Source organism: Nuphar pumila, chromosome 9 (genome assembly GCF_984573655.1).
Source record: "Nuphar pumila chromosome 9, dmNupPumi1.hap1.1, whole genome shotgun sequence".
Taxonomy (NCBI): domain Eukaryota; kingdom Viridiplantae; phylum Streptophyta; class Magnoliopsida; order Nymphaeales; family Nymphaeaceae; genus Nuphar; species Nuphar pumila.
In genome coordinates, this window is record NC_143257.1 from 27,364,982 (window position 1) to 27,392,058 (window position 27,077).

The window sequence follows — 27,077 nt, forward strand, 5'->3', positions numbered from 1 at the left end:
GGCCGGAGGTTGATGAGGGGCGCATCACAGCAACGCCTCAGTACCTTGAGCGTGCGCCTCGCCTCTGAGGCATACGCTTCAGGTACTGAGGTGTACGCCTCTCACAACACTGGTCAGAATTTACCCAACCAAACAGTCCAAAACCATATGTACTTGTCCTGAACATGGCTCAAACTCTCCACATCAGAATAGACCCACACCCAAGGGGCCCAGCTCAAGACCACCATCTTCAATGCTTAAAATTAACTATCGGAATTCAAGCACGCGTAACATGAAAATTCCTTATCAGTAGAAACCAGATTCAATTATATGACAATGATTAAGACGTACTGTATCAACTGGTTCAACATGTTTGAAGAGGATACAATGTCAAATTCTGTCCAAAACATGCCTAGGGCTACAAACAGCTTGCAGGTGGGTCACCCGTGCGCAGCTCCCTCCCTTTCGTCAGGATGTAATACCTAATGTAGTTCAGATCCAGATTCGGGCCTGTAGCACCTGAATCAGAAAACAAAACATGGGTCAGTCACTGCCTGTCTTCATTTATAGATTTGCTAGATGCTGGTTTAACATGGCTGATCCAATCTCAGGTGTAGACCTGCATGGCAATAATTAGGAGAGGGTTCTACACAGTACACATCCAACACAGAGAACCAGAAGTACGGTTTGGATCCAGATTTTAACTGACACATTGACAGATCCCACCGAAACCAAGTGGGAAAGATTAGCTAGACAACACTGGGTCCACAAGGGCATGCCTGAACATTCAATACCACAAACTGCTGATCCCCCACAAATTGCAAGATCTTAGAGCTGTAAATGGGCAAGACTCGAGGTTGAATGAGATAGCTCGATGGTTAGGTTGTACTATCATAACCGAGGGATGTTGGGTTTGAATCCCACAGGGGTTATGAAAATTAAAACTTCAATTGGATTCCAATTTGAGTTGAAAACATTACAACTATAGCCTGTCAACCAGTCTTGGGTACAAGAAGCCATCACCATACCGCACAATAAGCATAACCAGATCCAACAGGCACCTCCCAAAACCCAGATTAAACAGACAGAAGAATTCTCATAAACAGAAACCAAAACCAGAAATGTCAGTTGGGCGAGTTTTTTCCATAACAGAAAACAATGGTGGTGTTGGAGACATGGTAATGTCATGTGATACAGATTACTTTTGAACCTCATCCAAGATAACATGCCAACCTAGATTTAGGGCTGATGCACACGACACATCACAATGTCCATCCAAATCCAATAAGACTACAATACAGAAGCTAGATAGAAAATATTAGCCATATTCTCATCTGGGTTTGACTTGGCTTGCATTTTGTGATCTTGAATGTGCGTAATTGGGATTTATCATATAAGAAATGGCCTTGCCATGGCCAGATCAATAAAAAACAGACCAAGACCAGTCCTGATCCGAAGTTGCGGCAGCTTAAATAGATAAATTATGTTTATGTAAATTGTAGTTGTATCTTCAAAGAAAACAAAGTGGGTTTTAACATGAAGATTATACAACTGTGAAGCCCAGGACATCATCATGCCTTTTCCATACAAATGGGAAAGGCCTAATATATACCAGCCCCACAAGGGGATGACTACAGAATCACAACAATTGAAGCTACTGGTTCTGGCCGAAACTGCCTCCAAAGCACACATTTAGTATGAAACAAATAATAAAGTACAAACCAAATAGTCATAGAGGTCTTTGCATAAAAAATTTGACATGGGACATGGGTCAAATCACAATGTGTGTGGGGTGTCTACTTATTCTTTGCATGTCAAATATAATTGCATATATATTTATTATGAAACAAATCATAAAGCACAAACCAAATAGTTACGAGTCTTTGCATATAAAATTTGACAATGGGACATAGATGAAACCACAATCTGTGTGTGGAGTATGTACTTATTCTTTGCATGTCAAATTTATTTACATACAACATTATCAACATGTAGAAGTGACAAATGTAATAGCACATCGATATGGTTCCATAAACAAATACCAGCTAAACAGATCTCAGATACTTCTGAGAAGAGTAGTTATGACTATCCGATATGGCAAGTTATCTAGACAACTAGACTTCAGCATTCAACGGTTTCAAATAGATCTGTCACATACAGCCAATAGACTAATTTTTCTTTTCATGCACAATTCAACAAACAAACACAAATGATGCCATATTAATCTTTTGAAACTTACCAACCGATAAACACCTATGCCTGTAGGCATACAAAAACATCAAGAACAACAGCAGAATCTGTCTAAGAAGAAAAAAGAATAGTAGTAACTTCGATAGAACCATCTAGACTCAAACTGCCTCAACATGTTTATACGCAACATATTTTTGTTTAAAAAAAAAAGATCAATCTCAAATAGGGGCATAAGAATAAAGAGCTGTTTGGGTATTGCTACAAAGAGCATTTTTCTTCATGTCAAAACTAATTTAGATTACGAAAAGAAAAGGTTTTGAAATAAGAAATGAGGACTATTTTTTCACAAACAACCTCTTCTTATTGGGGATTCCCTATTTCATGTGCTCACCCTTTTCTTCTCCATTCACACTGTTCCCAGTGAACACCTCCTTGCCTTACATTTTCCACAACCGATTGTGCTATGGTTTGGCTAGAAAATGATAGGAAGATGCTTTGCCATCCTGGTTATTTTCCGGCAAAGTTATTGCCAGAAGTCAGAAGAATTATGTTAAGACCTCTTTCTGTCATCACTTTTTGGCAGCTTCTTGGCCATTTTATGACTGGAAAATGATGTGTCCAGTGTCCAACTGCACACATGCATATAATGTCCCAGACACCTTGATACTTTCTGGACAATTTATCGCCAAAATGTTTTTTGAAAGTGATGACAAAGGGTCTGTCTATCATCACTGTTCTGACAGCTTCGCAGTCATTTATGGCTGAAAATGATGGGCCTGTTGCCAACCAACACATAGTATTTTTTCTATCATTTCCAGTGTTTTTATTGCTGGATGGGGAAACAATGGATTTTTCAGCCTTTCCATATGGAGGGCTTAAGGTACAGAAAGGGCTTGAAACCAAACTGTGACAAACACCACTTCAATGATCTTGAAATTTTTGAGTGTGAAAATTTGATTTTCAAAACTAACACAAAATTATGTTTGAAAATTGCCATGATGGGGCCTAAACCTTCAATAAAAGAAATCAAAACACATCTATATATGGATGTAAGTCAAATGACGTATTTGAATGCACCATGCAAAGACACAAGACCTTCAAACAAGGGATCTCAAATCCCCATTTCTGCACGAAATTGAGATCTTTACATTTGACTAATAGCCCAAGCATTTTGAGATCCTCAGATCTAAAATACTTACACGGAAAACCTGTGATGGAGCCACCAACCTACTTATCTGCAGCTGATACCTATTTACAGTTCCTGAAAATCTAAGTGGATGATATAGGCTACAAACAACATATGATTTTTTCCAATTAGCTTCACCATGAAATGAGACAAAACTACGAGTCTGTGATGGGCAATCACCTTCTATGTAATTGTGAAACTATTTTCCTCTCATTGCTGCAAAATAAAGGCAATGGCATGAAATTCCACTAGAAGGGGGGGTGAATAGTGAAATATGATAATGATCGATAAAATAAAATAATTAAGCAATAAGGCACAACACATAAAACACAGAAGTTATACTGGTTCGGTCAATATCCAGACCTACATCCAGTCCCCAAGCAAACCACTTGAGATTCCACTATAACATCCGAGTTACCGGATAAATAGTACAACACCCTCTTCCCAAGAGGTCTTCTTCTCTCAACAGAGAAGGGGCACACCCTCTTCCCAAGAGGTCTTCTTCTCTCAACAGAGAAGGGTACACCCTCTTCCCAAGAGGTCTTCTTCTCTCAACAGAGAAGGGCAACACCCTCTTTCACAGAGGTCTACTTTTTTAAACAAAGAAGGAATACAGTGAATAACAGAGTTACAATACTTCCTATAGAACCTTCAGAATGATATGAATGCACGAATGAAGGATTCTAAGAATGTTCTGTTTGTCACTCAGAGGATACTCTTTGTCAAAGAGCTGGACTTGACTTTTTCTCTTTTCTTCCTTTTTCTTTTTCTCTTTCTTTTTCAAGGCTCTCTTTTCAAATCACGAATAGAACTTTTTCTCTTTGTAAGCTCTCACGTCTATTCCATTCCTCTTGTTTAATAGTTTATTTGAGTGTGTTTATATAGCCTTTAAAAAGTAGTCGTTACATTTTGGAATTGTAACTTTTTTTGAAATGTGAAATGTTATGTCATTTCAAAAATATCTTTTAGAGAAGATCGAGAATGCCTTTTTCAATAAAGGTGAAATAGAGGGTACACTAGTCGTTGTATTGTTTTAGGTAATACATATTTTATGTAAAAAGTCTATTTCTTACAATAGTACATTTGAACGTTGGGTTGTAGTTTTGTCTTTATTCTAATTAATGATTTGAGGTACATTAGTACTTCTTTACTTTAAATGAGTGTAAGTACTATGAGTGCTTTGAGATATTTATTTGTACACAGTCATGTCAAGTGTATTCTTTATGTAGTGTATTTCAAAGTCTCCAGAGAGAATGAGTCCAAAAAAGAAGGTCGACATTCTTTGGGAAGGATATTTAGAAAGGATTTGTTACAGAAGGTATTTAATGCTTTGTAGAGAGAATGATGACTTCAAGTAAGTCGACATTTTATGGTTATGAAAAAAGGTAACTAGAGAGAATGATAACTTCAAGTAAGTCGACATTCTAAAGAAAAAGGTAACTAGAGTCCTTTTAAAACCATATTTTATTTGTTTTTCTTATGTGTAGCCGATTTATGTTTTTGTCTTTTTCTTGTATTAAGAAAACATTTCATTAGAGAAGATAACTAAGGTCTTTTCAAAAACATATTTTATTTGTTTTTCTTATGTAGTCGATTTTATGTTTTTGTCTTTTTCCTACATTCCTTTTTTCATGTTGTCTTGTATATAGTATAAGGTACAATGATTATATGACAAAAAGTCTTTTTCATAAAAGGTTGTAAGAAAGTACAATTATTATATGACAAAATATCTTTTTCATAAAAGGTTGTAAGAAGGTACACTTATTGGTTTTCAAAAAAGAAGCTTTTTGAAACTATCGTATACTTTTATGATATAGTATGTATGAATGAGTATGTAATATGCAATATGCAAGTTCCTGAAGGTTCTGTTACATATGACTCTAAAGAAGAAAAAATCTTCATCTTGAGGTAGCAGATTTCTTCATTTGAACTTTAGGAAAGCATGGCTCATCAAGCTTTTTCTTCAAGGAGTATGATTGCACCATAGTTGTACTTGAACAGGAAGTCTCCATCCTTATTGGGTGAGATATCCTTGCATCAAATACTCGTTAGATTTAAGGCAAAACATATTCAGTCATAATATAACATTATTTCAAGAGAACATATTATCATATCATACAAAATCAAATAAGACAGTGTATCATATTATGTGACATCAAAACCGAGTTTATCAACATTCTCCCCCTTTTTGATGATGACAAAATATGCTCCCCCTGTCAAAAAGACATTATGCATAGAAATAATAATATGATAAAAAAGTGAAATAATGTTTAAAGAGAGAATATTTCTCCAATAATGGAGACAGGTTTTCTCCCCTTTTGTCATGGACAAAAAGGAGGGATCAGAGTAAGAAAAAAATTATTACAGACCGAAAGAATTTAAAAGTTATTACAGACTAAATATAAAAAATGAGTCTATCTCGAAGGTGGAGAAGGTGAAGGTGTCCGGTTGGCACGATTCTGCTTGCGAGTCTGCTGCAACAGGGCCTGATTATGAAGGATTCGATCTTGAGTTTGCTCGATATCCATCATAGCAGAAAAGTAATTGAAGGAGGATAGTGGATCTGCTTCATCAGAGCCGGGTATGTGCAGGGACCTTAGATTGAAGGTGGTAGTATCGAGGACGTTAGAGGGACGGAGGATGACTTCGTTGTGAAGTGGTACTTGAAAGTAGTTGAGAATGGGAGTTATAAAACACCCAAAAAGAAGAGGCTCAAATTTCTGATAACGAATAAAGAGGTCGAAAATAATGGATAACCAATTTATCGGAAGAGAAGAAAGGATTGCGTAGAATAAATGTGAGTTGTCATAGAGAAAGGTGAGATGACATATATGGATTTTTGTGAAGGATAAAGAAGTAATAAAAAAAAAGGTTGATGAAAGACATGAGGTTATGATTGATATGAATTATTATTTATATTCTTAAAGAAACTCGACAAGATTAGGTTAAAACAAGAGTTGACAAGAAAGGAGGCTTAATATGTATATGAAAGAGATGATAATAGATAGTTTGTAGGGCTATGATATAACATATGATATAGTAAAAAAAAATAATTTACGTGAGAATATAGCAACTAGATCTTTTAAAGGAACTAAATAGTCATTCGATTTTAACTAATGAAGAGTAATAAGTTCTCATAAACTAAGTAGGACCATTTGTCGTAAGAAAAGTTTTTATAAAAGGACAAAAATAATAAAGGAGTAGAGTGATGTGAACATTGTTATGATGGTTTTTAATATAATTAGTTCTTATGGATATGAGAGAAAGGAGATAGGACAAGGAGTTATAATGGATGTGTACTTGAAAGATGACAAGTTTGAATGACATAAAGAATGTGTCTTATAAGAATACGTGAATATGGAAACTTAGTTTGACTAACTAAAAATGATAATAAGGAAAGCAATTTAAAATACGATTTAAACAAGACTTATAAGAAGTATTATATTAAGTGTAATCAATTTATAAGTCACTTAGTTTGCATATTCCTAGTTCCCTTCTAATTCGTGTGAAGTCTTCATGTTTTAATGGTTTAGTGAATATGTCTGCTAACTGTAGATTAGTGGGTATGAATTCTAGTTTAATTATGTTGTTTAAGACTTTTTCTCTTAAGAAGTGGTGTCTTATTTGAATGTGCTTAGTTCGTGAGTGTAAAATAGGATTCTTAGATAGGTTTATAGCACTTGTATTATCACAAAAAATAGTTGTATTTTCAAAATTTAAACCAAAATCTTTTAATGTTTGTTTCATCCAGATAACTTGAGTACAAGCTAGGCTAGCAGCAATGTATTCGGCTTCAGTAGTTGATAATGATACACAATTCTGTTTCTTACTGAACCATGATACCAGTGAGTGCCCTAGCATGTGACATGTCCACTTGTGCTTTTTGTGTCAGATTTACTTCCAGCAAAATCAGCATCACTGTATGAGATTAGATCAAATGTAGAGGATTTTGAATAGAATAATCCAAAATCAACTGTGTCTTTTAAATATCTCATTATTCTTTTTACAGCTTTAAGATGTGATTCTTTTGGATTTGACTGGAATCTAGCACACAAGCAAACACTAAACATTATATCTGGACGGCTAGCAGTTAAATAAAGAAGTGATCCTATCATACCTCGGTATACCTTTGTATCAACAGTCTTACCATCTTCATCTTTGTCCAACACAGTAGTAGTGCTCATAGGAGTGGATTTTGAAGCAGTTGAGTTCATGTTGAACCTCTTCAGAAGTTCATGAGCATTCTTAGATTGGTTGATGAAAACTCCATCCTTGGTTTGCTTAATATGCAGTCCAAGAAAGTAGGTGAGTTCTCCCATCATACTCATTTCGAATTCCTTCTGCATGGACTTAGAAAAATCTTCACAGAGAGTGTTGTTAGAAGATCCAAAGATGATGTCGTCGACATAGATTTGAACAATTAGGGTATGATTATTCACTACTTTGACAAATAGTGTAGAATCTGCTTTGCCAACAGAAAAACCAGTTTTTAATAAAAAGGTTTTAAGTCTTTCGTACCAAGCACGAGGTGCTTGTTTTAAACCATACAAAGCACGTTTGAGTTTAAAAACATGATCTGGGTATTGTTCATTTTCAAATCCTGGAGGTTGTTTTACATAGACTTCTTCATTTATAAAACCATTTAAGAAAGCACTTTTAACATCCATTTGAAATAATTTAAAATCCATATAGCTTGCATATGCTAAGAGCATTCTAATAGATTCAAGTCTAGCAACAGGAGCAAATGTTTCATCAAAGTCAATACCTTCCTCCTGGTTGTATCCTTGAGCTACTAGTCTGGCCTTGTTTCTTATAACATTACCTGTTTCGTCTAGCTTGTTTCTGAAGATCCATCTTGTCCCAATGATTGGATGATCCTTTGGTCTCGGCACAAGATCCCAAACGTCAATTCTTTGAAATTGATTCAGTTCTTCAGTCATGGCTAGCATCCAGAACTCATCAATGATGGCTTCATCAATCTTCTTTGGTTCAAGTTGAGAAATGAATGCCATGTTTGCAATCCGTTCTAGCTGAGCTCTAGTTTGAACCCCCTTTGTTAGTTCTCCCAAAATCTGCTTTTGAGGATGATCTTTGATATCGACAAAGGTTCTTTGGTGATCATCTTCATTAGACTTAGCTGTGTTATCTAAAAATAAATCTGTACTTTCAACATCATCATCATTAGTTTGTATATGAACAGATTGATCAATAGATTCACAAAAACTAACATGCATAGATTCTTCAATAGTATTATGACACTTATTGAAAACTCTGCATGCTTTACTATGACTTGAATATCCTAAGAATATGCCTTCAACAGATTTAGCATCAAACTTATCCAGGCTATCTTTTGTGTTTAGGATAAAGCATTTACATCCAAAGACTTTGAAGTAGTCTATTCTTGGAGTTCTGTCATAGAATAGTTCATAGGGAGTTTTATTTAATAAGGGTCTAATGAGAACTCTATTTGTTATGTAGCATGCAGTATTAACAGCTTCTGCCCAAAAAGATTTTGCAAGATTATTGTGTTGGAGCATAGTCCTGGCAGATTCCTGAAGGGTTCTATTCTTTCTTTCTACTACACCATTTTGAGGTGCAGCTCTAGGAAAGGCAAAGTTATGAGAAATATCATGCAAGTTACAAAAATTTTCAAAGAGTTCATTTTCAAATTCTCCTCCATGGTCACTACGGATTTTAACAATAGAACACGATTTTTCGTTTTTTAATTTTTTACATAAGATTTCAAACTGACAAAACGTGTCACTTTTGTTTTTCAAAAATATTACCCAAGTAAATCTTGAGTAATCATCTACAATGACAAAAGCATATCTATTTTGATTAAGGCTAGCTACCCTAGAAGGACCAAAGAGGTCCAGGTGGAGAAGCTCTAAAGGTCTTTTACTTGAAATGACATTTTTTGATTTGAAAGAAGATTTTGACAATTTTCCTAATTGACATGCATCACAAAAATAATCCTTTTAAAAAGATATGTTGGGTAACCCACGTACTAACTTATCTTTAGCTAGTTTAGACATGTATTTAGAGTTGACATGGCCCATTCTCATGTGCCATAGATGTTGAGTGTCATTATTAGCTATGAGGCAATGTTCTGTGATGTTTTCTAGGTATAGTTCATATATATTATTCTTTCTTATACCTTTTAAGATGATGTTTTCATTTGTGTCAGCTATGAGGCATGCATCATGATTAAAGCTAACATTATAACCTGTGTCACACATTTGACTGATACTTAGTAGGTTATGTTTTAAGCCTTTAACAAGGAGAACGTCTTTGATAAGAGGTTTGTCTATGTTACCAATATTTCCAATACCAATTATCAAACCTTTGTTGTTATCTTCAAAGGTGACGGTTCCTCCTTTATGATGAAGAACAGCAAAAAGGTCTGGATGTCCTGTCATGTGCTTTGAACATCCACTATCTAGTATTCATCTGTTCTTCTTCTTTGGAGCCTGCAAAACATTAAGTAAATCTTCTTTTTGGTACCCAATCGGGTCCTTTTTTGTTAGACTTTGGAACCCATATCCATTTGGATTTGGGTTTGTCTATCTCTTTAGAGGAGTTAAAAAGATTATCAATATAATACTCCTTATTTGGTTCAGATGAACTATTCACAAACGTGGTCTTTTGATTTATACAAGAAGGTTTTTTGAAATGAGAATAGCCAATCCCATTCTTGTAAAAGGAGACCTTCTGAGAGGATAAGAGTTTATCCAAGTTCTCTTTACCTTTAGTAAACTTGAAAACCGTTTTCATGAGGTTCTCAGTTTTACTTTTTAGCTCTGAAATTTCTACTTGCATATTTTTAGTTTTTGAGCTAGTAGAAGAAATTTCAGATATAAGTAAAAGATTTTTCTTTTTTAACTCAGAATTTTCACTGCTGAGTTTTTCATTCTCTTGGGAAAGCTTTAAATTTTCAGATTTTAAAACTTTATTTTTGAAACTCAATTTTCTAGATTCTTCAAATAGATCTTGAAAAGCATCTAGAAGTTCTTCAAAGGAAAAATCAGAGATTTCACTTACCGAACTTTTGTTTGCCATGAAGCACATATTTGCAGTTTCGGCTTCATCATCACTTGACTCTTCACTAGTGGATGGTTCTGAATCATCCCATTGAGCATGCAGAGCCTTTTTCTTGAAGAACCTCTTCTTTGGTTCCTCAGTCTTGGACTTTCTTTTGAGAAGTGGACAGTCACGTTTTAAGTAGCCTGGCTTATTACACTGAAAGCACATGGGATCTTCTTTTAAGATCTTTTCTTTCCTTGTGCCTGTTTGGAAGCTGGTTCCTTCTCATGAAGCGCTGGAATTTTCTGGTAAGTAGCACAATTTCTGATTCTTTATCTGAGTCTTCATTCTCAGATAGAGCTGGGAAAGCTAGAGTTTTCTTTACTGGTTGCTCTTCTTCCCTTCTTTCTTTCATGTGGACTTCATAGGCCATAAGATTGCCTATTAAGTCGTCCAATGTAAGTTTAGATAAATCTTGAGCTTCTTCAATAGCAGTAGTCTTTTTCTCCCAATCAGTTGTGAGAGATCTCAAGATTTTCTTCACCTTTTCAGTCTGGGAGTATGTTACACCCAGAGATTTCAGATCATTGGTGATGTTGGTGAATCTGGTAAACATCTCTGTGATGGGTTCATCTTTGTTCATTTTGAACAACTCATATTTTCTAACAATAGATGATATTTTGGCTTCTTTTACTTTGTTGGTTCCTTCATGAATAACCTCCAAAGAATGTCAAATGTCATATGCAGATTCACATATAGATATTTTGTTGAATTCATTCTGATCAATGGCACAATATAAGGCATTCATAGCCTTTGCATTTAGGTTTGCCATTTTCTTTTCTTCATCAGACCATAAGTTATAGTCTGCGGATGGAGATGTGTATGGATGCTCAACAATTTTCCATACAGCAAAGTCTATGGATTTAAGAAAGATAGTCATTCTGTACTTCCAATATACATAGTTGGAGCCATTGAAGAAGGGAGGACGAGATGCGTGTTGACCTTCAATATCACGAGCATAAGAGGTAGATGCCATTTGTGCTGGAAGACTTGTTACGTCGAAACCAGCAAACCTGCTCTGATACCAAATGAAATTCCATTAGAGGGGGGGTGAATAGTGAAATATGATAATGATCGATAAAATAAAATAATTAAGCAATAAGGCACAATACATAAAACACAGAAGTTATACTGGTTCGGTCAATATCCAGACCTACATCCAGTCCCCAAGCAAACCACTTGAGATTCCACTATAACATCCGAGTTACCGGATAAATAGTACAACACCCTCTTCCCAAGAGGTCTTCTTCTCTCAACAGAGAAGGGGCACACCCTCTTCCCAAGAGGTCTTCTTCTCTCAACAGAGAAGGGCACACCCTCTTCCCAAGAGGTCTTCTTCTCTCAACAGAGAAGGGCAACACCCTCTTTCACAGAGGTCTACTTCTTTAAACAAAGAAGGAATACAGTGAATAACAGAGTTACAATACTTCCTATAGAACCTTCAGAATGATATGAATGCACGAATGAAGGATTCTAAGAATGTTCTGTTTGTCACTCAGAGGATACTCTTTGTCAAAGAGCTGGACTTGACTTTTTCTCTTTTCTTCCTTTTTCTTTTTCTCTTTCTTTTTCAAGACTCTCTTTTCAAATCACGAATAGAACTTTTTCTCTTTGTAAGCTCTCACGTCCATTCCATTCCTCTTGTTTAATAGTTTATTTGAGTGTGTTTATATAGCCTTTAAAAAGTAGTCGTTACATTTTGGAATTGTAACTTTTTTTGAAATGTGAAATGTTATGTCATTTCAAAAATATCTTTTAGAGAAGATCGAGAATGCCTTTTTCCATAAAGGTGAAATAGAGGGTACACTAGTCGTTGTATTGTTTTAGGTAATACATATTTTATGTAAAAAGTCTATTTCTTACAATAGTACATTTGAACGTTGGGTTGTAGTTTTGTCTTTATTCTAATTAATGATTTGAGGTACATTAGTACTTCTTTACTTTAAATGAGTGTAAGTACTATGAGTGCTTTGAGATATTTATTTGTACACAGTCATGTCAAGTGTATTCTTTATGTAGTGTATTTCAAAGTCTCCAGAGAGAATGAGTCCAAAAAAGAAGGTCGACATTCTTTGGGAAGGATATTTAGAAAGGATTTGTTAGAGAAGGCATTTAATGCTTTGTAGAGAGAATGATGACTTCAAGTAAGTCGACATTTTATGGTTATGAAAAAAGGTAACTAGAGAGAATGATGACTTCAAGTAAGTCGACATTCTAAAGAAAAAGGTAACTAGAGTCCTTTTAAAACCATATTTTATTTGTTTTTCTTATGTGTAGCCGATTTATGTTTTTGTCTTTTTCTTGTATTAAGAAAACATTTCATTAGAGAAGATAACTAAGGTCTTTTCAAAAACATATTTTATTTGTTTTTCTTATGTAGTCGATTTTATGTTTTTGTCTTTTTCCTACATTCCTTTTTTCATGTTGTCTTGTATATAGTATAAGGTACAATGATTATATGACAAAAAGTCTTTTTCATAAAAGGTTGTAAGAAAGTACAATTATTATATGACAAAATATCTTTTTCATAAAAGTTTGTAAGAAGGTACACTTATTGGTTTTCAAAAAAGAACCTTTTTGAAACTATCGTATACTTTTATGATATAGTATGTATGAATGAGTATGTAATATGCAATATGCAAGTTCCTGAAGGTTCTGTTACATATGACTCTAAAGAAGAAAAAAATCTTCATCTTGAGGTAGCCGATTTCTTCATTTGAACTTTAGGAAAGCATGGCTCATCAAGCTTTTTCTTCAAGGAGTATGATTGCACCATAGTTGTACTTGAACAGGAAGTCTCCATCCTTATTGGGTGAGATATCCTTGCATCAAATACTCGTTAGATTTAAGGCAAAACATATTCAGTCATAATATAACATTATTTCAAGAGAACATATTATCATATCATACAAAATCAAATAAGACAGTGTATCATATTATGTGACATCAAAACCGAGTTTCTCAACATGGCAGACAGCAAAGCCACCAAGAAAATATAACTCAAATTGTCTACAATTACATCTCCAAATTGAGAGTGGAAACAAGACATCAGTTGCCGCAGCATCAAAGGGCGAAGCATTGAGAAGAGCAGATTACTGAAACACTAAATTTTAAGTACTACATAACTAATAAAAATAAGATATCAATATCATGCTCTCAACTCAAATATAGATAGGAGATTAAAAATTTAAGTTCGGGTAACCTGGAAGCCTTCATAAATAAACACCCAATACGATAAACATACATATGAATGGAAAAGCTAATGGCCTTTTTTTTTAACAATAAAAAAAATATTGAATGAACCCAAAGAATGCAGAGTCACTTAACATGTATGAGTATGAAGGTTAACAGTTGAAGAAAAGCTCATTTATAAATGTTTGTTTGCAGTTTTCAGGATACACAATTGGCTGAATAAGAAACAAAGGAAAGAGCACAAGACACTGCAAAAATCAGCAGAAGAGAATGAGAAAATGAATTACTAATGCAAATTAGGTGGTTCACAGCAAATGATCAACATGAAAACAAGAAAGGAAATCTGACTGTCCAATGTGACCATAATTTTGTAGAAGTCCATTATAAATAACACGGACAACAATCCATATAAATTTCCTCCTCAAATCCATAAGCAATAAACAGCTGTGGAAAGGAGAACATACCCACGTTCATTTGTTAGTGATCTACTCTTTGTCTACTCATTCATCAGAGAATAAGTTTCAAAGCTTTGAGAGAATTTTAAAACTTCCACAAGTTCTCATGTGCCTACTAAAATATACCATTGAGCAACTAATTATACCTTAAACATCATATCCACTGAAGTTACTAGGACTAATGGTAATGATTAAATGATAAGGAAACCACATTAATTTGTCCATGGAGTGCAATCAATATCGAATATTTCACCTGGCAACACTGAAAATATCTTGTGTCGCTTCAAATCATGAAAATTTAAGAAACAAGCAGTATTCAAAAGAGAGACAAATTTTTGTATACCATATATATAGCAGTCTGTACCAAAGCACTCAAGATGGATATAACTGGTGATATCAGATCAAGTTTGAGCCAAGGACAAGGCAGAACCTAACATTCATAGTAAAGAAAAACAGGTAAGAGAGATATCACAATTAAAAAAACAATAACAAGTTGAATATTAGATAGACTAAATTACCATCGAATTCATCCAGCAACCAATCTTGTGCACAAATCAAAGCCTGCACAGTTTGTGAATCCAGTGAGCTCTTATATGCATCCAGTACTTTTCCCCTAGTGTTAAATGTTGACTCGAATGCAACAGTTGACACAGGAATCCCCAAAATATCGCGGGCCATTCTCGATAATATTGGATACTTGGGTGCACTGACTTTCCACCAACTTAAAATATCAAAATCCTGGTTTCTAGGGGATACACCCTCTTCCAAATAAAGATCCAGATCTGACTTTGATCGCTGGCTTCGTGAAGTAGTATGAAGGAACTCATCAAACCCTCTCAAGTTGTCACTGACATCATTGGTGATGCCAAGCAAAATGTTGCCATTAGATTCACTACCATGAACACTTCCAACTCGACCGCTGTATTCTTGGTAAGGCAGATTTGTTGTTGGATGGCCAGCATATTCATTGTATAGATTTGTAAAAGCATCATGGACTTCCTTAATGTGTTCGGCAGCACTGTTGCCATAAATCCGATGGTAATAATATTCTACCAGTTTCATTTTGAATCGTGGGTCCAAAATAACTGCCACAGCCAGAACCAAGCTGCAGAGCTTCCAGTACTTATCAAAATTGTCTTTCATCTTTGAAGCCATGGAACAAACAAACGCATTTATGCTCTTAGACCATTCATTCAGTTGTAACTTCATAGCACATATTGCAGGGAAGTAAAGGTTGGAGGTGGGATATTTGGTCCCCAAGAAATCCTTAGCCACTTCATACAGTGATTTCAAATGATTACTAATCAGGCTTGCTACTTCCCACTCTCTGTCTGTAGGTGCCATATTATAGCTAGGATCATGTTTCTGCAAATAAGAAAATGCTTCTTTGTATTCCAATGCAACTTCAAGCATGAGATAAGTGGAGTTCCACTGTGCAGGAACATCGAGGCACATGCTCCTCTGACTATGAACTCGAACTTGATTAGCCACCTCATTAAACTTTTGTTCCCTTGTTTGTGAACTCTTTACATACTTGACACTTTCCCGAATCTTGTCGATCACCTCATTTATAAACTCCAACCCATCTTGAGAAATAAGGCTGAGAACATGTGTAGCACATTGCACATAAAACAACTGACCATTACCCATAAGCATCCTCTTTTGAGTAAGAAGGTCTTTAATTCTTGAAACAACGCTATCATTCATGGAAGAATTTTCCATTGTCATCGTGAACAACTTATGATAAATATTCCAATCCATTAGGCAGGTCATAATGATCTCTGAAAGTGCTTCTCCCGTGTGGAGAGGCTCAATAGTCACAAAATTAAGAATCTTTTTCTGTAATGCCCAAGCTTCATCAATGTACTGTGCAGTCAAACACAAGTATGCAACATTTTGATAGGATGTCCATATATTTGCTGTCAGGCTGATCCTGCCAGGGAGTTTGTCCAAAACCTCATAAAGCTTCTCTTTTTCTTGCTCAAAAATTGTTAGGCAATCGGCCTTAACAGTGATGGTTGACACCATCTTGAACTGTGGCTGGAGATTGTTCACAAATATTCTGAAACCAACATGTTCAACAAGAGAAAATGGATAATCATGTAGAATGATCATCCGTGCAAGATCAAACTGGCTCTGCTCTTGGTCAAACTTGACATTATTAATAATCTTAGAGGGTTCGGGAGTTACAGCTGGTGGAGTTTCATCCTTGTTCTTATCAGTTATTGCAAGTAACTGATGTGCTACATCATCACTAGGCTTTTTGGCACATCTCAGTAAATGTTTTTTCAAATGTGTCGTGCCACTACCTCCCACAAATTCCTTGCTACAATTCTTGCACATGGCCACCTCCTTCCCATTCTTTTTTATCTTCTTAAAATCATTCCATACAACTGATCTCAGCCGCTTTGGTTTCCTACGAGCAACCAAGTCTGACATCTCTACCATATTGCTGTATAATTGATAAACAAACACACATATTACACAACTTGACCAATGCAATTCAATGTTAAAAAGTGGGAAGATAATAACAACATACTGAATTATGGAAAATAGAAACAACCCAATTGGACCCACTTACTTCCCTATCAAGATGGGATCAGATTGGATCCTACTTTCGACAGAAGATACAGAGAATCCAAATCCACCAAAAGGACTCTGAAACAGAGTATGGGTCCAGACCAGGCACTCCCATGCCAACGGTGAAGGCCATTTTGTTAATGAATGTAGTTGTATACAGACTCCCCAGCTCTCATTGAGCATCTGATGCAGTCAAATCTCACACATTCCTTCACACAACAGGTAGGAACATGGAAATCTATTCCAGACATATTGAGCCATGATAAAGATCATCAATGCAGGCCATTTTGAAACCCCTAGGTCCCACTAGGTGGGGTCCAAATGAGTTATGGTCTGGAACCCAAATAATTGGCTCCCATTAGGAATCCATTTCTGAGGATCTTACGATACATCCAAACAAGGAACAGGCAAGAACAGTCCAAATCTTTTGAAAGCTCAAAAGCAGGGTAACAAGGAAAAGAAATGAAAAAAGAAGGCAGCATATATAGTCCGACTCAGATCACAAACAACAAAGTTCTGACTTTTGAACTGGTTATTGATCTAGGGCTTATAAGATCAGGTTCCAGGATCCAGATCTTCCTGGAACCTGTCCTGGGATCCAAATCTTTCGATATCCATTCCTGGCCAAAGTCCATTTTCAGGATCCAGATCCAACCAGCGCCACGCTTAGATCCAGGATAAAAAAAAACCATACTCTATGAAAATAAATCTCGAATGCCCGGAGATGCAACCCATATCCGAAAAAACTCTCCAAACACGCAAAATTTCATGCCTAGTGCCCCAAAATTTGCATTCTGCATGAGATATTCATAAACAAATAATGCAGGAAATTCTGAGTTCTACATTTACCATAAACATAAACATGATCAATATTCCCCATTCAAGATAAAAATGGTGAATAAAATAGCCACATAAGCTAATGCTACATATAATAAACTCATGAAAATCCCTTCACAATATTAGCTGAATTTTTTATATCTTCCTTCAACAACAATAGTTTATTTCTGCATGTAATGATCCTTCAAAAATTACCAAACTTGCACTTGTTTTACTGATTCATCCCATTGAGAAATCGAATCACAGATGACTTAAAAGCATAAGTGTGCATCCATTAAACCTACCATATCTAAATTGAAAAGAGGATATCCATAAATCAAATGAAAGGAACATAAGCTAATTCCAACTCCAAACCCGAGAGAGAATACGCGAACAGATCAAACCCAGAGAAAAAATACAATTGGCACTATGACGTTGTTGTATATGTCTGAAAACCAATGTTAAAAGCAGGTAAGCATTACCAAAGCGTCACGGTAAGCAACCGAAGCAGAAGCAAGTTGCCGCAGTTATCGTCTTGGCAGCCGATTCTCCATGTGTTTCAGATCAACAGACAAATCCCACACAGAAGCTCAACATGTTTTTTGACTAATGCACCATTTCAGTTCGAAATAGCCGAAAAAGAACGAGAACAACATGATGAACAAAAACAAAAAAAAAGGAAAGTGAACGCCTGAGATCGGATTGATCTAATAATAATCTGAAGATGAGAAAAACATATGCATGTCATAGGCTTTTTTCAGGCCACATAGAGGATAGAGAGCCAGCCGAATAATGACCAGCTTGAGGCTATTTTCCGGCCAGAGAGAAAAAAAACAGAGACCGCAGGAAAAGGGCCAGCCTGAGGCCCTTTTCCTGCCACACACACACAGAGAGAGACGGCTGGCCCTTCTCCGGTCAGAGAGAGAGAAACTGGACGGAAAAGGGCCCCCTCTATGGCCAGAGAGAGGAACAGGGAGAGCTAGAAGGAAAAGTAGCAGCCTTAGGCCCTTTTCCGGCCATACAGAAACAGAGAGAAACTGGCCGGAAAAGGCCCCTTTTATGGCCAGAGAGAATAACAGTGAGAGCTAGCAGGAAAAGGGCCAGCCTTAGGCCCTCTGGCCCTTTTCCGTAGGCCCTTTTCCGTCCATACAGAAACAGAGAGAGACTGGCCGGAAAAGGGCCAACCACCTCCACCCTTGTCCAGCCACAGAAAGAGAGAGAGGCCATACCTGCGCCGGCGCCGGCGCCGGTCGAACGATGCCGGAGGGAGAGGACGCCGGACGCCGGAGGGAGAGGACGCCGGAGGGAGGTTAGGGCACGCAGCGGCCGGGGTTGGGAGGAAAAGGGGGAAGAGGCGCCGCGGTGGTTGGGTTGAGAGCTGGGGTTCACTCACACCCACCCTGACCCAGGTTTTTTGTTTTCCAAATCGGTTTTGCCCGAAATCCGGATTTGTAAAACTTATATGGTGTTGGATTTGGAAACAGATTCGGGTCCACGTTTTCAGTCAAATCTATATTCAGATCCAGATAAAAAACCTATCTGCTTGTAGGGCTGCAAACGGATTAGATGTAATCGGATATTCAATCTCTGAATCCAACACCAATGTTTTCAGATTCAAAACCTAACAATAAAATCCAGATGTGGATTTAGGCCGGATTGGATTTGCTAAATCAATTGTTTTTTTTTTTTTTTTTTTTTTTTTTGGGGGGGGGGGGGGGGGGGGGGGGATTGGACTCCAATCAGTATTTTAACTTTGATCTAGTTCAAATCAGTTTAAAAAACGGATCCTTTTTCATGTAAAGAGCATATTAGTTTTTACTGGATCCGGTATTACCACTTAAATTTCGGATCTGTATTCAATCTGAACATATCAGATCTAATTCCGACCCAATTCCGATTAATATCTGCATTGTACATTTCCAATTTGGATCTAACAAGATCCAGCCCATATCCAAACTCTTTGCTGTCCTATCTGCTTGTGTTGTTTACCATCACCACCTAAAAGTTAAAACACGTCTTTGCTCTGCTTTTACTGGCATGTCAACGGGCTTGTTATGCCCCAGTCCCGACATGTACCGGGTCAAATAGACTCCACTAGGATGCACAGTGAATCGATCTGGCTCGGTGAAGCTCGTGCATGTAAATGAGTTGAGCTTGTACAAAGTGCTGAGGCTCGATTGAGCAAACCAGTCAAGCTTGATCGGCCTCTCGAGCTCCATAAGCTCAAGTAGGCTCGATAAGGCTCGGTAGCACAAATCACGCATTTCGGATCTGCTTCACCCTGTCGTGCCCTGCCCCGCCCCTTTACAGTGCCACCGACCCAACCAAAGAGCGCTCTCTCATTTAAAACCCTCAATTTGCTCTCTCTCTCTCTCTCGTCGTGGCCCCTCTCCCTTCCCCTCCCCTCCTTCCCTGCAACAAGCGGATCAGGAAAGAGAGAGAGAGGGGAGTATCGTTGTCAAGCATCATTGGAGGTCGAGCGTCGCTGGAGATCATGCACCGCGGCATCAAGTGTTACCAGAGGCCAAATACTATTGATCACATCTCTCTCTATCGAGCCAAGCAACCCGATTTATGTCGGACGCTCGCCTGAGGCTGACGCCTCTTGTCTGCCCTTTCCCTTTTCTTTGCAATCTGATCTATATATATCTCTCTAGATCAATCGATTGAGCTTGTCGAAGGCCGATGCCCTCTGGTTTGCCCTTCCCTCTTTCTCTGCAACTCAATCTCTCTCTCTAGATCAATCGATTGAGCTCATCTGCTCTTTCACCTTTCTCTGCAACCTGATATCCCTCTCTCTACATCAATCAGTTGGTTAGGGTTTGATCGTTTTTTTAGGTTGTTTTTGGGTTTGGTTAGGGTTTAATTTTTCGACGGATCAAGCTCGAGCCAGCTCAATCCGCTGCGACCGTAACGAGCTACTGGCTCGTGTGTATGCCTAAGCTCCAATTTGGTAATAAAGAAAGAGGTCGCATTTGAATCATGAGATGGCATTTGTTACGACCGCACATGTTTAGATCCCAGAGCCTATGGGTCGTGGGCTCATGTTCAGCCTCGCTACGCTCGATGGAATGAATCTTCGTGATTCGGGGTTCAATTGAGTTTGTATATGAACAAGGGGTTTTAGGATCTGCCTAGGGACATGTGCAGACCCCTATGAAATTTGGATACTGTCTGGGATACACAGGTAGGCTGGGAAGAAAATGAAATGTTATACGGTCCAAGTAGGGGTGGCAAAATCTGACCCGACCCGCCAACCTGCTTCTTAGCTGGGTTCGGGTTTGGCTTAAACAGGTTTGTGTTGTAAACGGGTCGACCCGCCTAACCCGTTTATTAAATGGGTCGGGTTCATGTTAGGGGTATGCCGACCCATCAACCTGTTTGACCCGTTTAATAAACGGGTTAGGCGGGCGAGCCAACCCATCAACTCGCAATCTGTTTACACAGACCAGTGACGGTGATGGTCGTAGCCCTCGCCGCTGCCGTTACCGTAAATTTTAACAACCGCCTGGTCGGGGCAACCACCCCACGAAAGGGGTTCTCCACCATCTCAGCCGGCAAGAGGCTCAATGCGGTCCCCCAACGTCACCTCGCTTGCCTCCGGCGGGACACCGAGCACCAACATCGTCCTCTGCTTCCTCTTTCCATAGCACCTGCGACAACAAGGGCCCGACAGAGGAGGGACCTCCTGCTGCCTCTCATGACCTCCTCTGTCTCCTCTAGCGCCTGCTTCCCACATTGAGCCGATGCACCTCAAGGTGGGTCAACCTCCGGGAACGCACTTAGCCTGGCCACCAAATGCGGCGGTCTCCCTTCGGGAACGCAGGTAGCCTGGCCGCTACCTCTCTTCGACGACATTGAGGGCTCTGCCCTTTGTCTCGACAACACCAAAGGCGTGAGGCGTTAGACGGCGATGTCCACAACGACGGTCCTGAGGCTAATAAGAGGGACAGCGAGAGAGCAGAGGGTCGAAACCCTCTGCAAATCTGAACAATGAGGGAGGGCTGCGAATCTGCGATGGGTGTCGTGTAATCGTGTTGATCCGACCCGTTTATTAAACGAGTTAACTGTGTCATGCCGGGTTACCCGTTTAATAAACGGGTCGTGTTCATGTTTGCTACATCCAACCCGTTTAATAAATGGATCGGGTTCGTGTTGAGGTATGTTGACCCGCTGACACGACCCGCCAACTCTATCCGATTGCCACCCCTAGGTCCAAGCAAGCTCAATCGGCTAAAACAGGTAGGTGCGGTTTGGGTTCAGTGGATGGTTCGAGTATGAAACAGACTTCCAAATGTGTGGGACTTGGATCGGAGGTCTATAGGTCATTGATGATTTGGGGTTGCCATAATAGGCTCTACGAGTAAGTCGGGTTTTTTATGGAATGCAGTTTCAAATTTTGGCTTCCAAAAAAAATCAGTAGAAGCTTAGGGAAGACTAATGATAGTGTCTAGGGTCTTACATGTTTGTGATAGGTTAGGAAGATATCTCCCACGATATGGAATGCTAATGTAGCAATGCCTTATTTGCTAGTGGGAAGCATAATCACACAACCTAGAACACTGAAGGAGTTTGGGCACTTTGGGATGGTTGACTGACTAATCCTTGGGAACCTCGCCTTCAAAGATAAATCACAAAGAAGAGATGGAGAAGAGAGAGAAAATAAAGAAAGGAGGGAAGAGAAGAAGACACTAGAGAGAGAAATAAATTGATTTCTTAAATTTGCAAAACATCCTTTTAAATGGTGACCTAAGTCACTTCATATATTTTGACTTAGGCTTGGGTCTAACCTCAATTAAAAAATAAAATATTAAACCATAAACCCCATACACTCTCTAACTGTCACAACACCCCCCCCCCCCCACAATGATTTTCCACCACTACTATCTATCTCACAAACACTACCATACCCACCATCACCCACCTCCCAGAAAACCATGCTAGAGAAGCTCTACGACCACCACCTACCTCCCAGAAAAGCATGCCAAAGAAGCTCCACCACCACCCCCTACTCCTCTCTCATTTTTTAATATTTTTCATTTTATTTTTTTCATGCTACCTAAAGAAGTAAAAAAATTGTATTTTAGAAAAAATATCATATCAAAACTTCCCATAAACAATTTTTTCTTTTCTTATGAGAGTTTTTCTTGCTTCCAAACATGCCCTAAAGAACCATGTATGGGAGTGATGTGTATCTTCCAAACCATTTATCTCACAAACCGTCCAGACCCCATCGCAAAATATAATTGCATGTATTTTCTGTTTAATTCAAACCCGTAAATGTGATCTCTATGCTTTATTTTAGTAAAAAATATGTATTAGTTTAAGCAATTTTCACATTTAAATGTGTTTTTAGCTAAATAAAAAAACAATGGTATATATTTCATAAAAAATTTGACTAATTAAAAAACAAGAATTTTTGTAAAACTTGTTCAATCCAAAGCATCATTTTTTAGTAAATAAGCAATGATAAACACATCTACATGTTTAGATTAAGCAAAACACTTGTGCAAATATATTTTTTGAGTGGTTTGGGATGGTCTAGAAGATACACATCACTCTCATGTATGGTTTTTCCTATGGTAGGTTCGATCGAACCCAAGTCTGGACCTGTTACCAGTTTCATAGAGTCATATATGGGTCCAGACACCCCTGCCTATAGGTCTGACCGATTGACAAATGACAATACCTTCAGGCTAGATTCAAATCTACCATATCTAAGTTCTACACTACATAACCTTGCTCAAAATTATATTTGATCGTTAGATATACAATTTGTAATCCCTCGACACCCTAAGTACATGCGCCACATGCGCCACATAATCTTTTAAGGTCCTAGAATACACTAAGATATCATCCAAAAACATGAGCACAAATTTGAGTAGGATCGACCATAAGATATCATTCATGAGGCATTAGAATGTAACAAGGGCATTGGTCAAGCCAAAGGACATGACAAGCAACTCAAATGGTTATCATGTCTGTGGAAGGCCATCTTCTCCATGTCATGCTCCGCCATCCAGATTTGATGGTACTCGACACAGAGATCTAACTCGGTGAATATGGTGGCACCATAAAGCTCATACAACAACTCATTGATCACTTGTATGGATGTTTATACTCCACTATAATCGAGTTGAGTGCCTATGAATCAACACAAAATCACCATGTTCAGTCTTTCTTCCTCACAAGAAGAACAAGTGAGGAGAAGAGCCTAGAGCTAGGGTGAATGATGACATCCTGAAGCACAAGTAAGGATAATAGGCTAAAACTACATCTATACCTTGCATCCTAAGCACATGCAAGTCCACTTCAAAATCAGCCCCTTGGAGGCTCACTAAGTATATGGAGGTTGTGGAACAACTCAACCTGTATCTCTGTAAAACCCACAGTTAAAAAAAATTAATTATATCGGACCCGGGCCGGATCGGGTCCAGACCCGGGCCGGATCGGGTCCAGACCCGACCCGTCATCGGTAGGGTTTTAATAACTCGACTCAGGAAGAGGATTTTAAATCCTCTTTTCGAGTGCCGCACCCCCCCACCCACCCACCCACCTTCGTTTTCGGGAGGATTAGGGAAACCCATCGGGCATCGCCCCCCCCCCCCCCCCTGTGCCCTTTAAGAGCAGCGTAGGAGGGCGAGTCAAGGCACGCCTTCCTCTCGACGCCCTTTGCTCCCATCGTGCCGACCTCCTCCTTCCCTGCGTACGCCACCAGCGCTGATCGCCACCGTCGTTGTGACGCTGCCGACGCCGGCCACCGTCGTCGATCTCCTCCCAGGTACGCCCTCTTCACCTCCCTTTTCACTGCCCTCTTCTCCTCCCTCTTCACCTCCCTCTTTTCCCCCTTCTTAAGGGTCTGCCAGAAGGTCGACAGGCGGCGCACGGCCCCTGTCGCGCCCTCCCGCTCCCTCTGTGACCATCGGAGGGTCGATAGGGAGCCCTCAGGCCCCTGTCATCTTTCCCCCTCCCTCTTGGGGGTTGTCAAAGAGCCGGTAGGGGTCCAGTCACCCCTGCGACACCCTCTTTTCCCCTTTTTTGGTGTTGTCGTGACTCTGTCAGGCAGGGGCTGAGACCCCTGCCATTCGTCGATTCTTCGGGCAAGGGGCCGAGGCCCCTGCCATCCCTTATTTCGTTAGGCAGGGGCTGAGGCCCCTGCCATTCCCTATTTGTGCGAGCAAGGGCCAAGGCCCCTACCATTTATAAGTGTGCCAGGCAGAGGCCGAGAACCCTGCCATTTCTTGATCGCCATACAAGGGGCCGAAGCCCTTGTCGTTCTCTGTTCCACCTGGCAGGGGCCGAAGCCCCTGCTTTTTTATTAATTTGTTTGGCAGGGGCCGAGACCCCTGCCATTCAGTGTTGGCAAGCAAGGGGTTGAGGCCCTACCACTTGTTGCCTTCATGAGGCAGAGGCTGAGGCCCCTGTTGGCTGTTTTGTCAGGTAGGGGTCGAGGCCCCTACCATCCAATGTTTGTCAGGCAGGGGCCGAGGCCCCTGCCATAGGTTGCTTTGTCTGGCAAGGGCCGAGGCCCCTACCATTTGTTGTTCAGTCAGAAAGGGGCCAAAATCCTCGATCGCCTAATCCTACCCTTGCCCCCTGTTGCACCATTAAATTATGTTATCATAATTGAATACTCACACTTGTTACGACACTCAAGCCGTACATGATATTTCAAGTACAAGGTTTTGATGATAAACAAGTAAATCAACTGCATTTCAACTAAGGCAATGAAGACATTGAAGAATTCAATGAAGAATCTTTGAAGACTAGTGTGCAAATGTTAAATTCATTAAAAGTCTTAGATTCTTGTAAGAGCCTTACTTAGAGTGCATATTTCGATTGCATTTCACCTAAAAAGTCTTTAGAAAAACTTTTCTAAAAGAACCCCTCATGAAAATCTTTTTAGAAAACTCATTTCTTAAATTTTCGTGTTTATTAGTCGACCAATAGACTCACCAGTCGACTAATCCTTTCGTGCAATATTTTCTAAAAAGTCATTTTTGTCAAATTAGTCGACCGAAGGTTTTATCAGTCGACTGGACAGAATGTGTGTTTTCTGGAAAAATTTAGCAGCAGTCGACTAATGACTTTATCAGTCGACTTGACAGAACGAGTGTTTTCTGAAAATTTAGCAACTGTCGACTAATGCTTTTATCAGTCGACCAGACAGAATGTATGTTTTTCAGAAGATTTTAGCAGCAATCGACTGGAAGGTTTTTCAGTCTACTGATGATATTATCAGTCGACTAACTTTTCTCTAGTCGACAAAGTTTCAAAAGTTTAGATTTTCAAACGGCTCGATAAACAGATCAGTCGACCGACGATAACTGTCAGTCTACTAATAACTAACTATTAGTCGACTAACTATTGTTTGAGTCGACTAATTTTGTGGTTTTTCCTGAAACTTCAAAAAGGCGTGTCTTTTCATTTTTCAAACATTTTGATCATTCAAAATGAACTGTTTTGACACCCTTTCACACCCTCAACGTATGAAAACTTTCAACTATAAATATGAGTGCATTTTACACTCAAAATAACTTCAATTCAATCAATTTGAATCAATTACTCTTTGCTTTTCACTCATATTCATTTTCTCACTTACTTGATATTTTTTACTTCAACTTTCCACTCAAATTCCTTTGAGAGATAGTGAATTCGTGAGTAGAGTATTTCAATAACCTCAAAAGCCAATTGCATCTCATTTGCATTTAAAAGAAGGGCTCATAGGTTGTATTATAAGTTGTTACTTATTTCAATTTTTTGTAAAAGGAAGGACTCATTGGTTTAAAGGAGTTGTTTGCTTTCAGTAGATGTGTTACTGGAAGTGGGACCGGATTTGGTCTATGTATGATCTTGTAGTTACACAAGGTTGATAGTGGAAATCTCAAGCGGGTTTTGCTTGGGGACTGGATGTAGGTCGGGAAAGACCGAACCAGGATAAATTATGTGTTCTTTGTGTGTTTGCTTTTCAAATTGCAAAATTCGTTAATATTCCGCAAACAATTTTTAAAAGCACTATTTATCCCCCCCCTCTAGTGCTTGTTGCCTCGATCCTACTGCACTTTCATTTGGTATCAGAGCATGTTTGTTATTATTTTGATTTGATCATCATATAGCATGACAACTACAACATCTCAGCACAAAGAAGGATGCTCCTTTGTTCGTCCTTCTCTCTTTGACAGAACAAACTATGGATTCTGGAAAGTGAGAATGACAATATTCTTGCAATCCATGAATCTCGATATTAGGAGAGTTGTTTCAGATAAATACCAAACTCCATCAATTGATTTCAGCTGATGGACTGATGAAGAAAAGAAGACTACTTCACTTAATGCCAAGGCGATGAATGCATTGTATTGTGTCGTTGACAATGTAGAGTTCAATCGTATCTCTCAATGCTCTACAGCAAATGAAATCTAGCATACTCTTCTCGTGACTCACAAAGGTACGTCAAAGGTAAATGAATCTAAAATTGCTTCTTTAGTTCATAAATTTGAATTGTTTAAAATGAAGCAAAATGAATCTATATCGGACATGATAACAAGAATGACCGGTATAACTAACACTCTGAAATCCCTTGGAAAAGAATATTCACA

The 27,077-nt window shown here is 38.7% G+C and overlaps 1 protein-coding gene across 1 annotated transcript; it reads right to left on the reverse strand.

Moving 5' to 3' along the window:
* Positions 1-285: 285 nt before the first annotated feature.
* Positions 286-18,909, reverse strand: LOC149828523 (zinc finger BED domain-containing protein RICESLEEPER 2-like). The gene is made up of 5 exons (XM_090016873.1): positions 18,711-18,909; positions 17,964-18,087; positions 14,604-16,537; positions 14,429-14,515; positions 286-498 (listed from the first exon to the last, which is right to left on the reverse strand). Exons 3-4 carry the CDS (start codon positions 16,531-16,533, stop codon positions 14,487-14,489), a joined length of 1,959 nt encoding a protein of 652 aa, XP_089872999.1. The 5' UTR covers positions 16,534-16,537; positions 17,964-18,087; positions 18,711-18,909; the 3' UTR covers positions 286-498; positions 14,429-14,486.
* Positions 18,910-27,077: the final 8,168 nt, after the last annotated feature.